At 45.2% G+C, this 15,648-nt stretch overlaps 1 protein-coding gene across 4 annotated transcripts in view; it reads left to right on the top strand.

The window, feature by feature from the left end:
• Window positions 1-15,648, top strand: part of PTCH1 (patched 1) — a 64,431-nt gene that overhangs the window by 22,695 nt on the left and 26,088 nt on the right. For all 4 annotated transcript variants that reach the window (XM_024252756.3, XM_063714307.1, XM_063714306.1 and 1 more), the window contains 10 exons: window positions 3,121-3,190; window positions 3,284-3,375; window positions 4,738-4,936; window positions 5,237-5,358; window positions 6,176-6,323; window positions 7,137-7,268; window positions 7,621-7,776; window positions 8,466-8,564; window positions 9,166-9,291; window positions 15,377-15,495. In XM_024252756.3, coding sequence (XP_024108524.3) covers window positions 3,121-3,190; window positions 3,284-3,375; window positions 4,738-4,936; window positions 5,237-5,358; window positions 6,176-6,323; window positions 7,137-7,268; window positions 7,621-7,776; window positions 8,466-8,564; window positions 9,166-9,291; window positions 15,377-15,495 — 1,263 coding nt within the window. The remainder of the gene's footprint in view (window positions 1-3,120; window positions 3,191-3,283; window positions 3,376-4,737; window positions 4,937-5,236; window positions 5,359-6,175; window positions 6,324-7,136; window positions 7,269-7,620; window positions 7,777-8,465; window positions 8,565-9,165; window positions 9,292-15,376; window positions 15,496-15,648) is intronic.

Raw genomic sequence — 15,648 nt, 5'->3', positions numbered from 1 at the left:
AAAACAATGGGAAAAAGAAGAGCTGCTTCTTGTGACTTTGTACTCATAGTTGTTTTGTGTCACACAGCACGTTGGGGGCTGAGCCACCATGGGAATTGTTGCTGACACCTTTTTATTGATTTTTTTGAGACAGAGCCTCACTCTGTTGCCCAGGCTGGAGTGCAGTGATGTAATCTCGGCTCACTGCAACCTCTGCCTCCCGGGTTTAAGCGATTCTCATGCCTGAGCTTCCCAAGGAGCTGGGACTAGAGGCGCCCACCACCACGCCTGGCTAATTTTTGTATTTTCAGTAGAGATGGGGTTTCACCATTTTGGCCAGGCTAGTCTCGAACTCCTGACCTCAAGCGATCCACCCACCTTAGCCTCCCAAAGTGCTGGGATTACAAGTGTGAGCCACCATGCCTGGCCCACTGACACCTTTTTAAAAAGTCATGTTTTAGCATCATATTGCTAATTTAACAATGCTGTGAGTAGAGTAAAGCGTTAGGAAGAGTTCAAAACTCGGTCCTTTTTCTTATGTATGTAGACTATTGGTTACTACAGGGCAGGGGCCACCTCTTGTCTGTTTTCACCCCAGCTTTGAGAACAGAGTGGGCATTCAGTTTGTTGATTGCTTTTGAGGTTGGCATCACTAAACCCCATTTCCAGGGGACCTCTGAGTTGATGCCACTCGACCCCATCGCCTTCCCTAGGCTTTCAGCACCTCTTCACTGAGGCCTTTGCTAGTACCGTTTATTTTTCCTGGAAGAGGTGAGGAAGTAGCAGTATAGGCATATTCAGCAGCCAGGGAGAACCAAAGAAGAGAATAAAATTAAGATTTTTCTTGTCCCTTCTCTAACCTCTGCTTACATTCCAGCTCGACAGGATCCTAGGGACAAGCACAGCCAGGGTCGAGTCACATGTCTTTGGCACATTCTTGTTTGCTTATCTGTAACCTGGGCTTATGGTCATGTGTACTCGTATCCTCCATGGTTCCCAGAACAAGACCAGATATATGAATGCAAGGGCCTTAGAAAATGTAAAATCATGTTTCTGCCAGGCAAACTTGCCCTGTTGGTCTGTAACAAGCGTTGTAGGGAAGCAACTACCTGGTGCAGTTTTGCAGAATGTGAAGTGGCATCCCTGTGGGGAGCCAGGAAATGGTTGTCCTGGGGCCACTGCAAGCATGGCCAATGCATTCTTAGTGTTTGTCACCTACATGCTTCAGGAGAAGATGTGAGGGTCTGTGCAATTAAATTACACTCTTAAGCTGAGATGGGTCCAGAGTAATTTTATGCATTGGAATGAACTTTAAGAACATGTAGTTCAACCCATCCCATGTTTTAGGTGAGAAAACTGGGAATTAGACTAATTAGAGCATTTATCCAAGTTCATGCAGTTATGAAATGAGAGAGCCAGGTTTCAAAGCCTTTTTCTGGCTTCAAGCCCATTCATTTTTCTAATGCACAATGATATCCTTCTCAAGAAGTGTAAATGAGAGTTGATCAAGTAATATAAAGTGAGAACCTACTCATGCCGGATAGTCTATGTTGATGCTGTATAGAATTAAAATATAAATATGTCCATGGGTGTGTGGCTGGATGGAGGATGGAGGAGATATGGGTAAGTTAGGCACAGCTCTCAAAGAGAGGAAAGACATCAGTATAGATAGACATGGGCGGTCCCCATGACAGCTGCGCCAGGTTTCAGCAGGAGATCTGCCCAGCCAGGGCTCTAGAGTTCAGGAGAAGGGGGTCATTTTCAACAAGCTTAACACGGGGGTGACATTTCAACAGGGCGCTGAGAGACAGGAAGGCACAGGGAAGAGGACACAGTAAGCTCCTTGGGTGAAGACAGGCCTCCCTTAGGAGGCCAAGAATAGAGCAGCTGGGAGGGAAGTTTTTACTTTCTTTCTTTTTTTTTTTTTTTTTTCATTCCCTTGGACTTTTCCATCCCCACTCTTCCAGATTTTCTTTTTTTTTTTTTTTTTTTTTTAGTTAGACTGATCTCCCTAACACACCTGGAAAGATATGGGCTTATATAACTTTTCTAGAGACAATAAAACTCCAGATTAATTCTTTTTTTTGAGAGATAGGGTCTTGCTCATCTAGGCTGGAGTGCAGTGGAGCAATCACAGCTTACTGCAGCCTTGAACTCCTGGGCTCAAGTGATCCTCCACCTCTGCCTCCCGAGTAGCTGGGACTATATATGTGTGGCACCACGCCTGGCAATTTTTTTTTTCTTCATTTTTTTGTAGAGACAGGGTCACTCTCTGTCGCCCAGGCGGGAGTGCAGTGGCATAATCACAGCTCACTGCCTCAGCCTTCCAGGATTAAGTAATTTTCCTGTCTGTATAGCTGAGATGACAGGCATGCACCACTGCGCCCAGCTAATTTTTAAAGTTTATTTATTTATTTATTTATTCATTCATTCATTATAGAGATAGGGTCTCACTTTGCTGCCCAGGCTGATTTCAAACTCCTGGCTTCATGCTGTCCTCCTGCCTACACCTCCCAAAGTGCTGGGATTACAGGCATGAGCTGCAGCACCCAGCCCTAAATTAATTCTTGATCTGTATATTTATTCACATTTCTGTAAGACAGGAATAGAAGAGACTGTGAAGTTAGAATTTGACCCACCTGGCACATGTTGTTGTTTATAATATTAATGGTTAAGAGCAGGAGAGTTCATTTTGAATGCTACCTATTAAGGACATGATCTGCCAATAAAACATCTCCGCACCTGAATATGTGTCAATACTTTGCAAACCTAATTTAATCCCCACCTATTTTGAATTTATGATAATTCAGCTGGGCTGCCGTGAAGTTGTTTAATGTATGTAGAAAAGCAGATTAATGGTGTAAACAAGATTATTGGGAGAACACTTAAGAAAACAAGACTTTTTAAGTACTTTGGTAGCATTCATTTACATAAACACCCTACATGTTAATTACGATTGAGTATTATCTATTCATTAAAGCAAGCTTGCTGGGTCTCTACTTGGCAAAAGCTCTGCTCGTTTTGACAGATGCTTAAAAGTGATCGAAATTGCAGTTCTTTTTATATGTTCTATCATTTCGAGTTTGCACTAATTTTCTTATTACAGTGAGAAATTTTTGTCTCTGCTTTTCATTTTATTAGGCAGTGGAAATTGGAACATTTGTGTTACAAATCAGGAGAGCTTATCACAGAAACAGGTTACATGGATCAGGTATATTTTCTTCTTGTTGGCAAAAATTTCTCAGGAACACCCCAGTAGTGTGCCTTAACCTAATGCATGGCCTCTTCTTTTTAACTTTGACAGATAATAGAATATCTTTACCCTTGTTTGATTATTACACCTTTGGACTGCTTCTGGGAAGGGGCGAAATTACAGTCTGGGACAGCATACCTCCTGTAAGTGTGTGATCACGCTTTCTGATGTCTGTGACTTCTCTAAGACTCAATGTTTCTAATGTTGCTTATCATTGTTTGTTCCATTTCGGTTTTGAACAAGAAATAAAAACATTGAAATTCCATGTGCATTTTTTGAGTGAATAGTCGGGGGAGAGGGGATTTCAGCAGAATGTTTTTTCTCTTTTCAAAAAACAATTCTGTAGGCATCATTAAATTTCATTCACTTTTACCAACCTATTTATATGCAAATAAAATGCAAATTATTGCAGAGTACGTGTGATTTTTTAACTCTTTAAAATGTTCGTAGTTTCGAAGACCAGGCATTTAGACACTTATTTTTTAAGGAGAGACTTTATTAGTGAGTGGATTCACATCAGAATGAAATATTTTGAGTTTGAGATCTTCCTGTGAAGTAAAAAGCTAACCTTTCTTTAGATCACACTAATGGCATTTAAGGGGGAAATCCACTATCTGTGAAGGCCACAGTAGGGAATGCTTCACTGTTTAGCAGTTGGATATTATATATACCGCATCATTTAGAGAATAATTGTTAATCAGCATAGACATTTTCGGTTAATTATGCAAGAGTGAGAGCTTGGGTTATTGTTTCTGTCCTGGCTTGCACGTATCTGCAAAAGCAATTTGCAGTGGCCATCCCCTGACCTTCAGTGTACAGTTTTAGATGGGAAATAAGGGGTTTTGTGTTTTCTGGTTGGGAGATTCCGAATAATGACTTCAGCCTGGTTAAGCAGCTACAGTGTGGTTTGAACCACATAACAGGCAGCCAAAAGCCTTTCTGGTCTGTCAACAGCACAGATTCAAAAGTGAGTGTAGGGGGAAGTGGCTGTGATGGTGGTGATGGCAGAGGCCGCAGGGGGCTTGCCCATTCCATTGCCAGGCTGTCAGAGAGCGCTCATAAGTATGGGATTGTTAAAGGTAGCAGAGATCAAATATTTTGATTGATGATATTTACAAAGCATTTATTAGGCTGCCAAGTGCTAATTTGATGTTGTGATGCCCTCTTTTTTTTAAAAAAAATTTTTTTTAATTTTGGATCTGTCTTTTTGGCTAATTTTGTATGTAGATATTAAATATACAATATCAGTAATTAAAGATTATTCATTGCCCTCATTAACTTATGAGTCCTCTCTCTGCTTAGCATCTTCAGTCATGAATTATTTTCCTGACCTAAGTTTACATGCAGATATGCTGGAAAGGAGCATTTGTTTTGATGCCAGAGTCCCAGAATTGCAGCGTTGCCAGGAACCTCCTACAAGGCGGATGCAGTGGGTGCAGCCGTGTTACTTTACGATGGGTTTAGAAGGCTCTTTTCATGGTCTCGTCTCCTAATTTCTTTTGCAGAGGTAAACCTCCTTTGCGGTGGACAAACTTCGACCCTTTGGAATTCCTAGAAGAGTTAAAGAAAATAAACTATCAAGTGGACAGCTGGGAGGAAATGCTGAATAAGGCTGAGGTTGGTCATGGTTACATGGACCGCCCCTGCCTCAATCCGGCCGATCCAGACTGCCCCGCCACAGCCCCCAACAAAAATTCAACCAAAGTGAGTACCAGCAGTGAGCGCTCTCAGAAGGGGTGGAGAGCAAAACACTTTTTTGTGTCCATTCATTGTTCATTTTATTATTTTCATTTTTAACATTTCATTCACCACGATCGTCTTTGTCTACGGAACTAAGTTTGTTTATAGAGCTAAATTTTGCTGTAAGATTTGCCATACACCTCCCATTAGCCTTGCTATTAATGTTCTCTCTGAAACACACAAGTCCTTAATGCACTGGATTTTAACAAGGCATGTGACCTGCCTACTAATTCCCGTAATTATGTGGCTGTCTTTTTATTTTAGCCTCTTGATATGGCCCTTGTTTTGAATGGTGGATGTCATGGCTTATCCAGAAAGTATATGCACTGGCAGGAGGAGTTGATTGTGGGTGGCACAGTCAAGAACAGCACTGGAAAACTCATCAGGTAAGCCAGCTCCCGAGGACAATCTATGCCCTGCAGTCTTCTTTCCTCAAAAGCCACTTACATCCTGACATCGGCAAGTGTATTTGTATTAATACTTAAACCATTATCCTCGCTAGCTGGGTGGCATCATAGAATATTAAGAAATAGTAGCAGACTGCAACAGCTTGAAAAAGCACCTTGTGGGGAATTTTTCAAGAATGGATTTGTAGTTTTCATCAGGACCATAGTTCCTGACTATAGGGTTTTAGGAGATCTGCCCATTATGTAGAGAATGGGGGCAAGTGTAAAGTAGGCCGGGACACACTGGTCAGAGAGAGTTCGTGGTGCGAGCTGCACAGTGTCATAGACTGTTAGGAAAAGACGGAGAGCCAGCGGCTCAATAAGAATTATCCTTTGTGCACTTGTGGACTCTGGTCAGTCAGGTGTCTGGCGTTTCGTGTAAGATTTCTCCCCTGGGAACACCACCGTCTGGGATTTCTGCACAGCGTGTATGCGTCGCTGAGCCCGGTGTATCTGCTCAAGCTATCTGCTCCTCTTCCCTTCCTGTTTCATGGAATGGAAACTGTGAAAGGAAATTGCCTATTAATTTAATTTTGGGGTATATCTGTAAAAGGTTTGTAAGGTTACACCTTTAATATGGTACATCAATCTATTAAATAAAATAACCATCCTGGTCCCATTTTAATGGAAACATGTGCTCACAGAGAAGGAAAAGAATTGCAGCCAGTGAGTTGGGGGAGCTGGCTGGGGATTTGAGGCAGTGGAAACTGCTTCCTGGGAATACTGATGATGTGCCTTCCCTTGGACTGTGCTACAGCGCCCACGCCCTGCAGACCATGTTCCAGTTAATGACTCCCAAGCAAATGTACGAGCACTTCAAGGGGTACGAGTATGTCTCACACATCAACTGGAACGAGGACAAGGCGGCAGCCATCCTGGAGGCCTGGCAGAGGACATATGTGGAGGTAAACCCACCTTCGAATCGGCGTGCAGACTCGCTGGTTATGCAATTCTTCGTTTTCAGCATTATTTAAAACATTTCTTTCCATTCGCTTTATTTTCAAAACATTGCAATTCTGGGAACTTGATGGGATGAAAACTTTTTTTCTCTTCTTTCATATTGAAAATCCTGGGATAATATCTAAGAGACTAGTTCTAATTGGGGTGTCCTGAGACATGTTTAGTAACCAGTTGTGAATTCCAGAACTAAAGCACATAACAGTGTTTAAAAAAACACTTGGTTAGCAAAGGTGTCTGGAAAACATTAGCAAGGCATAGAATCTGTTCACAGCTGCAGGCCCCTTGGTCAGGTCATGTGACAGGAGCTGGCCTTTGTTTCCCAAGCAGTGACCTCTACTGAGCTGCATGTGACCTTTTAAAAGTGGCCAGCAAATGAACAGGGGGAGGAGGGCCGTAAGAATGAGTTGTTTTGGATTAGGGGGGAGCTGATGGGACCGCAAGTCAATTGTGAAGTTACGGAGAAGAGACAAGCAGTCTCAGCCCTGGAGTAAATACAGCACTCAGAGTGAACTCCAGCGACACCAGCCCTCAGCAGCACCCACTGCCACTGATCAGCCATGGCCCTTGTCCTAAAACAGGGTTCTTTAATGTTAGCCCAACTTCAGCTTCCCTCCCTGCCCTGGAATCATGTAGAACTTTTTTAAAAAATGCATCAGGAAAAAAAGAAGGGCTGGGCTGTGTCACCTGAGATCTGTGCTGTCGAGGCTTGTAGAAGTGTTCATTGCATTTGGGCATTTCGCGTTCTGTTGTGACCACAGGTAGTTCATCAGAGTGTCGCACAGAACTCCACTCAAAAGGTGCTTTCCTTCACCACCACGACCCTGGACGACATCCTGAAATCCTTCTCTGACGTCAGTGTCATCCGCGTGGCCAGCGGCTACTTACTCATGGTAACGCTCGATGCCATGCTCCTGGGGGCTGTAGTTTGGTTTGGTTGTTTTAGTCTTTACTTTTCCATGACCGCTCCTGCTTCTTAACTGCTCTTAACATCCACGTGCATCCAGGACAGAGAGAGCGTGGCTTCACAGTGGTTTAAAAGTGGTCGTGTAAAGCGTTTTTCCCACTTGCCGTTTGCCTACCTTTGACTCCTGTCATTTTATGTGACGTCCTTGATGTAAAGTTTTGTTGTTGTTGGATAAGTTCTGCCTTTTGATTTGGGGTGATGGGTGGAGGGAAACATTAGAATCACGACACATTCTAATGTTCGGCTTTTGTTCTGTGCCCCCATTGTTCTGCTTGCAGCTCGCCTATGCCTGTCTAACCATGCTGCGCTGGGACTGCTCCAAGTCCCAGGGTGCCGTGGGGCTGGCTGGCGTCCTGCTGGTTGCACTGTCAGTGGCTGCAGGACTGGGCCTGTGCTCATTGATCGGAATTTCCTTTAACGCTGCAACAACTCAGGTACTAAAGGAGCCATTCATCCGCTGTCTGTTGACAAACGCCCCCCGGCCCCCAGGCTTGGCCCAGCCAGCCTCCTGTGCGCTGTGTGTCCTTCTCACCGGAAGGGTCTTGCAGCCTTTTCCACTAGGATGCTACTGGTTTCAGGGGGATGCTGTCTCTTGATGCTGTCCACCCTCAGGGCAGTGGGTAGGAAGTCTATTGGGCTTATTGGTTAGTAGAGACACTTGGCTGATAGGAATGTATGTCATTGACCAGGGTTGTGGCTCTTCAGCTCTGGTGGGCATTCGCATGGCTTGAAGGGCTTGTGAAAGCTCAGATTGCCAGGCCCCACCCCCAGAGTTTCTCAGTAAGTCTGGGGCCGGGGCTGAGAATGTGCACTTCAGGGCAATTCCCAGTGATGCTGGTCCATGGGCCACACTCTGCGAATCATTGCTTAAATGAGTTGGATTCCTTCTCATTTACTAGCTTAAAAAATGATAGTACACTGACCTTCGAAGTAGAAACGTGCAGGATCTCCTGTGAGCTGAAACAGCTAGGCTTTGGGACGCCAAGGGAATTCTTCACCATGAGGTTACGGAAGCCCTGCTTTAGGAGCTGTTAGGTGCCGGTGGCAGAGTCCTAACTAGCTTTAGAATCATCTGAATTGGATCTCGCGTGTCTAATGCCACCATCCTCTGTTTTTGCTGTAGGTTTTGCCATTTCTCGCTCTTGGTGTTGGTGTGGATGATGTTTTTCTTCTGGCCCATGCCTTCAGTGAAACCGGACAGAATAAAAGAATCCCTTTTGAGGTAATGCAAAAACAAAAGAAGAGAGCTTTGGGGACATTGCAGCTTCCTCTGTTCCTGAGTATTTGTCCTTTAATTTTCCTCAGTCTGACCCAGTAAAGATTTCAGTCCCATGTCAGATGATGTGTCACTGGCTGCCAATCAATGAAATAAGCTGGAAAGCTCTCAGGACATGTATTTGCTATGAGAAGTCCCAAAAGCTGCATTTAGGGTGCCTTTAGGAATACGTGTGTTTGTTTTAATGTGATACTTTACCCCTAACTGCCATACCTTTCCAGAGCCTGCATTTGCTTCTCTGGAGATGTCTGTCACTTAGCCATCGCCTCCCTCCACTCCCTTTTAAAATTATACTTAAGCGTTAAGTCATTATCTTGCAGCTTTCTGCTCTGGATGGTAATAACCATGAAGAATTGATGACTCTGTAGATAGTACTGAATAATGCTGGTGTTAGGGGGTAAGGCAGGTGGCTCTTTCTCTTTCCCTAATGCCAGCATGATAAGCTGTAATAACAGTTGTGTTATTCTGCCACGTATCTGCTCACAGTCTGTGCTCCAAGGGGACCCTGTCCAGTGCAGCTCTCAGCGCTGTGGTTTTTTATTCCCAGGACAGGACCGGGGAGTGCCTGAAGCGCACAGGAGCCAGCGTGGCCCTCACGTCCATCAGCAATGTCACAGCCTTCTTCATGGCCGCGTTAATCCCAATTCCTGCTCTGCGGGCCTTCTCCCTCCAGGTGAGCTTCCAGTAATGAAGGCTGTGGTGATCCTGAGCGGGACACTGACTTCCAGCATCCCATGTCTGCGGTCTCTGCTAAGGCACTTCAGTTACTTATGAAGTGAAATAGAAATGCCTGTGTTTGAGGCTCTGTTTAACTGGGTGGATGCTTCTTTAAGCTTATAACCCTGACACTCCCTCTAAAAAACTAAGCCCTTCTGGAGTTTTTCCTTCCTTTCTAGGCCTATGAAGCCCAGACGCCTGTTGCCTTATAGAGTGGCCATGTCCTTTATGCATGGCTTTCGGGGCTACTCCGTGTTGCCCTCTGGGGTCACCAGCGCTGCAGCCAGCTTCGGGGCCATCCCCTGCTTCTAAACACCACTCCCAGTACCTGCACTTACCCCCTCTCCCGCTGCCCACCTCATCTCAAACAGGCCACCTTTTCTTTCGCTGTTGCCAAAGCAGCCCCAAGATAGTATTAAGCTGAGGTCGCGTGTCAGACGGCACTGCAGGACTGCGAACTGGCCAGGCTGCCGTGGAGAATTTCCTGCAGGGTGCTCCTCGGTGGGCCCTTGCTTTCCACCTCCCTTTCCTAAGTTGGCCACCACAATCTTTCCTGTCCCCTCTTCTCTTTCCTTTTGGTCCCCTGCTCCCCTCTCAGGCTGCCCAAGCAGACTCACGATCCCTCTCACCTTCCCATGCAGAGCATGTGGGCCCCTCATGACTTGTCCTCTCCTTCCAGACCAGGCCCTGTCACCCCCAGAGGCCATCAGGGTATTTTCTAATCGAGACTCAGCTTCTGTGAATTGTAAGCACGGACAGTTCCCTGGGATGGGGATAGAGCTGTAGTCCGTTCTGCACCTGGAGTAAATTACTGACATTGCCCTTGAGCTACCTGAAATTTGTAGGAATCCTAAAATTAGTTACTGCAGCCAGTAAAGCAGAGACTTCACCAGTTTGTGCCATGGTCTTCCTGAGCGCAAAGTGGCCTGGAGTTTTGATATCTCAAGATGTTATGGGGGTTTTGTGAATTAATTTCAAATTTTAAAACCTCAATTGTTTCCCCTTTCTTTCTCTGTGATGTTATGATGTCTAATTCTCAAGCTGGCCAGGTTGTTAAAGGAAATGACTTCTGTGTCACTTTTTCACTTGTTGTTAGGATGCCCGGCACACTCACACAGCTTTACTCTGCTCACCAAGAGCTGCAGATGCGAGCAGGAAGAGAAATTGACCAGTCTTGCATCTGGTTTCTGTTTATATTTTGTCAATATGTTTAGCTCTTTCCTAGTCTTTACATTTGTCATGTAGGAGGAACCGATCAATCATGTTTTTGAATGTCATTTCGCTAGTAACCAAGAGGCCTGGGCAACTACTGATCCTACTGGGTTTGGGAATGGAGGCATCTTTAGTATTTAGTGTGAGGCACAGCTGGAGAAAAGATTCTATGCCAATTGCCATAACCGCCAGCCCCAAAAGAAACATAAAAAGAAAAGAAAACAGGGTTTATTTGTATTATAAATTTATATAGAAGTAAAAATAGTGAATCAATGAATAACGTTCAGATCTGATGCTCGAACCAAAGCATAGGACAAGGAAACTCTCTGATTGCTCAGTGGCATGAAAGGTGAACCAGACTCGCAGTGCAGCTGAAGTTGTAGAATGCCTTTGTGCGCAGGTGTGTGTCTGCTCGGCACCCTGTGGTACCCCAGTCTCATTTCACGTGCAGCAGGTGCTGGTATTGACAAACTGTTCTAGAGTCTTTTAGTCGTGGGACCCTGTCTGCCCATTCTCTCTCCTCTCCCCTTCTTTTCTGCTTGCCTTTTTGCTCACTGTCTTTCTGTATCTGCTCACACTCCTTCTTTTCTTCTTTTCTCTCTCATTCTCTCCTCTCCTCTCTTAGTACATACTGATGGCTCATCGAGGCCGACTCTCCTTTAATGATACCCTATGGTGTGGTGGTCTGAAAAGCTACATGAGGTTTCCTTACGAGGAGTAGCCTTGTAGAAAATCCAGTGCGCTAAGTTCTCCCAAGGTAAGCACCTTACAGAGACAAAAATGAGTACTGTTGATTTTTGTGTTTCTGTTTCAAGGCACCACAGTATCACTGTAGAAAATTGCAACTATAGCTTCCAAGAGTCCTCATCTTATTGAAGAATACCTCCTCATGACACTGGTTAATTCTCTGTCAAAAGAAAAAAGGAGTGCTTTGCACGGTGGCTCACACCTGTAATCCCAGCACTTTGGGAGGCCGAGATGGGCGGATCATGAGGTCAGGAGATCGAGACCATCCTGGCCAACATGGTGAAACCCCGTCTCTACTAAAAATACAAAATTAGCCGGGCGGGGTGGCTCACACCTGTAATCCCAGCTACTCGGGAGGCTGAGGCAGGAGAATCGCTTGAACCCGGGAGGCGGAGGTTGCAGTGAGCTGAGATCGTGCCATTGCACTCCAGCCTGGGTGACAGAGCAAGACTCTGTCTCAAAAAAAAAAAAAAAAAATAGGACAGAAAATGCAAGGAAAAGAGAGAGCGTGCAATGATTTTTGCAGTGGCCATCAGAAAATTTTCCCTGGTTCTGTTTTAAATGTATTGACCCTCAAAATTGGCCATTATGTAGCTTCTCTTTCCGTTGATGAACAGTATCAGGTTTGACTCTGGGTGTTCAGTTGTGTTTATATTTGCAAGATGCTACAGATTAAACATCAAAAGGGAGTGACCCAAGGCAGTTCTGTCCAATAGTAAACCTGCGTTACCTTCAGAATCTTCCATATAAAACTCCTCCAATTTTGTAGCCTGACCAAATAATTAGATATTTTTTTCCACAAGGAAACAGTCTTAAACCTCATCAGCCTTTATCCATCTGCCTAAATGCCATCTCTACACCAGAAATCACTGGCATCAGCTGTAATTCTTTGTAATTAACTAGGGCTTGCTGGTAGCCCAGTAGTGTTTATTCTTCAATGAAAACTCGCAGAACAGAACCCCTTGTTGTTCTGTCTGGTCTAGGAGGGTTCGACTGGAACCTCCTCTGCATGTGTCCCAGCCTTAGCTGCTTTGAGGGGATGGGGCATTTCCTATGAGCACAATAACTAGAATTGATTCACAGTTGCAGTATCATCCCCATCATCTTCTCTGGTTTACTTAACACTTCTTGCCTTTGCGACAACCCTTTTCGCTTTCTGAGCAGCCCTTGCTGGTTGTTTTACTATTTTGGTGTACACCTGGGGACCTGGCGTTGAGAAGATACTCCCCCATACATGTAGTAGGTTATGAGAAAGTCAGTAAAATGGGACACTGCTTGGGGTTCTTCCCTCATCCCTTCATTTCCATCGCGGACACGGAGCAAGGTGCCCAGCAGGCTTCTCTGACCGATGAGGCCGGCTGGTGCCCATGCCTGCGCCTGTGGGGCTCCCTGTGTCACGAACCTCTGCTCTCCTCATCCTCATGAACACCTGTCCAAATCGGCATGCCCAGGGTCTCTTCTCTACATTCCACTCCTCCATTCTAAACATGACTGATTTTAAAAGCTAAAAGGATTCGGCCCCCAGGATGACATGCTCCTGGAAAATCTCCCTTAGAATCCTACCTGTTCTTCCTGCCATTCCCTGCTGTCTCACGGTCAGGTGTCGTAACCCCGTCCACAGACGTCCTCTCAGTAAGGGACCAGACCTCACAAAACTCCCGGTTCTCAGCTGAGCTGGGGGCTTGGCATCACGTCTTTGTTTGATCTGATTTACTGGATAACCTCAGGCAGGTGACTTGACTGCACTTCGGGGACTTTATCAGGTAATACTGTCAAGAGCAGTGAGAACCTCCTGTTTGCTATGAATCAGGTATGAACGATCTGATCTTCATAGCTGCTTCTTTCTCTTCCCCAAAGTGAATTTCAAACTCCAGTAGTACTGAGGTGCTTGAGCCAGGTGTCTCCTCTTGCACACTCTGTTTTTTTCCACAGGGAGCACCTGCCATTCCCCTGCTCCTGACCTCTTTTTCTTTTCCTTTTTCTTTTTTTTTTTTTTTTTTTTTGAGACGGAGTCTCACTCTTGCTGCCCAGGCTGGAGTGCAATGGTGCAATCTCGGCTCACCACAACCTCCGCCTCCTGGGTTCAAGCAATTCTCCTGCCTCAGCCTCCCGAGTAGCTGGGATTACAGGCATGCGCCACCACGCCTGGCTAACTTTGTATTTTTAGTAGAGACGGGTTTCTCCATGTTGGTCAGACTGGTCTCGAACTCCAACCTCAGGTGATCCACCCGCCTCGGCCTCCCACAGTGCTGGGATTACAGGCGTGAGCCACTGTGCCCGGCCCTTTTTTTCATCTTCTAAACCCTGCTGAAGCCTCTCCCGGGAAGCCTGCCTTGACTGACCACCCCTCCACTCCACTGAGCTGCTTTGCAGCCTGGCACCTGCCTTCATGACGCCATCCATCATTCGAGATTGTCATTGGTGTATAGGTCTGGCTCTGTGAGAATTGAGAGTAGGATTTTGTCTTATGTGTCTCCAGCATCCAGCACAGTACTAGACTTTTCTTTTTAAAAGATCTCTCTTTCTCAGGTAAATTCTCTTGTCACAGTGGTGATGAGCTTATTTGTGTAGGTCTATCAGACAGGTCTTAAATACATTAGAGTGGTAAGCTAACATGCTTCATATTTTTCAACTGATGAAGGATTTTCAAGATAGACCAAGAAGAAAGAGGTTAGGTAGTTTTTAGAAGAAGGCTTTTGACAGGGAATTAATTATTGGAAGACATCTCTCCAGAACTCAGGCTTGCTGGTTCACCTTCAGCATAAACTCACAATTCCCATCCAAAGCCCTTTGTGGAAGTTCTCCCTGGATTGTGTTAGGTGGCAGTTATAGCCAGGTTTTCTTTCCTCACCCTAGGATGTTTATCAGTTTGAGGTTTGTGAACTAAGCAGTTCTTTGAGAAGCCTCGTTTTTTATTTTCTTTCTTTCTTTCTTTTTTTTTGAGACAGACTCTCACTGTGTCACCCAGGCTGGAGTGCAGTGGTGCAATCTTGGCTCACTGCAACCTTCATCTCCCAGGTTCAAGCAATTCTCCTGCCTCAGCCTCCCGAGTAGCTGAGACTACAGGCGTGCACCACTCAGCTAATTTTTTGTGTGTTTTTAGTAGAGATGGGGTTTCACCGTGTTAGCCAGGATAGTCTTGATCTCCTGACCCCATGATCCACCCGCCTCGGCCTCCCAAAGTGCCGGGACTATAGGCATGAGCCACCGTGCCTGGCCTCGTTTTTTATTTTCAAAGCCATGTCTGGCAATTTCCTGGCTCCTCAGTATTGCCAGTGCTTTTCTCTGTGGTGCCCCTTCTGCCTTGCCCTTCTGAGCTGGGTCGACTTTCCACTGGCCTCTGTTGGCTTCCCCTATTAACAGCCCAATTTTGTAATTTTTACTAGGTCAGCAGGACATTTGCCAACGCACTGCAGAATCTAGCCCTACGTTTATTCTAGGTTATGGAGTGACTTTTGAATCTGTACTTATTTATTCTGCGTACTATAATCACACACAGGAATTTCTTTCTGCTTAACTCTCCTTGACCTTTTATGTTTCTTGCTCTCACACCCCATAGGCTACTCCAGAGGCAATTTGGAATGTGCCTATTAAAACCTCAGGGGACACGTGTGAAATTGCGTTTCACATTTTAAAGGGGGACATTTTGATATACTCGATCCACTTTATATAAAAATGTTTAACTGTAAAATCAGGGTCGCGTGACCTCTTGGAAGCATTCTGGAAGGGAACTGCTTCTGTTTGTTTTAAATTCTATCTCGAGTGTGCTCTCTGTTCTGCCTTTGTGGATTTGGCTTGGTTAGGTTACTAGCAACACGTTAGTAGTTTAGTTCCCAGGTTTGTGCCTTATTGGTTTATGGAATTATTAGAGATAGAAAGGCCCAGAAATAGTCAAGACTATTCCTGTCAAATAGGCTCTTGATGATGTAGCAAAAGAAACTCTTAACATCTGTCACAGTTTCAAACACTTCAAGAGGAAAGGGAAAGAAAAATGTTGTTTAAAGGCATCTTTATTTTCGAAGCAGTCCTCTGATTGGGCGGAGGCATGTTGGTGACCTCTGAATTTTTTTTTCTGCTCCCAGGCAGCGGTAGTAGTGGTGTTCAATTTTGCCATGGTTCTGCTCATTTTTCCTGCAATTCTCAGCATGGATTTATATCGACGCGAGGACAGGAGACTGGATATTTTCTGCTGTTTTACAAGGTACATTTTCAGACTGCTGTGGCCTTTTGATTGGGTGCAGAATGGTGCTGTGAGAGAACTCTTTCAGCCTGTGGACTTATAAAGGAATGTGGGTAACGGGGTTTGTGCTGGTGTGGAGAACGTAGGGGAGAGATTGGACAGAGGCTGCTTCCC

Source organism: Pongo abelii, chromosome 13 (genome assembly GCF_028885655.2).
Source record: "Pongo abelii isolate AG06213 chromosome 13, NHGRI_mPonAbe1-v2.0_pri, whole genome shotgun sequence".
NCBI classification, from domain to species: domain Eukaryota; kingdom Metazoa; phylum Chordata; class Mammalia; order Primates; family Hominidae; genus Pongo; species Pongo abelii.
The sequence above is the reverse complement of the archived record's forward strand: the minus strand, read 5'-3'. Positions and strand labels throughout refer to the sequence as shown.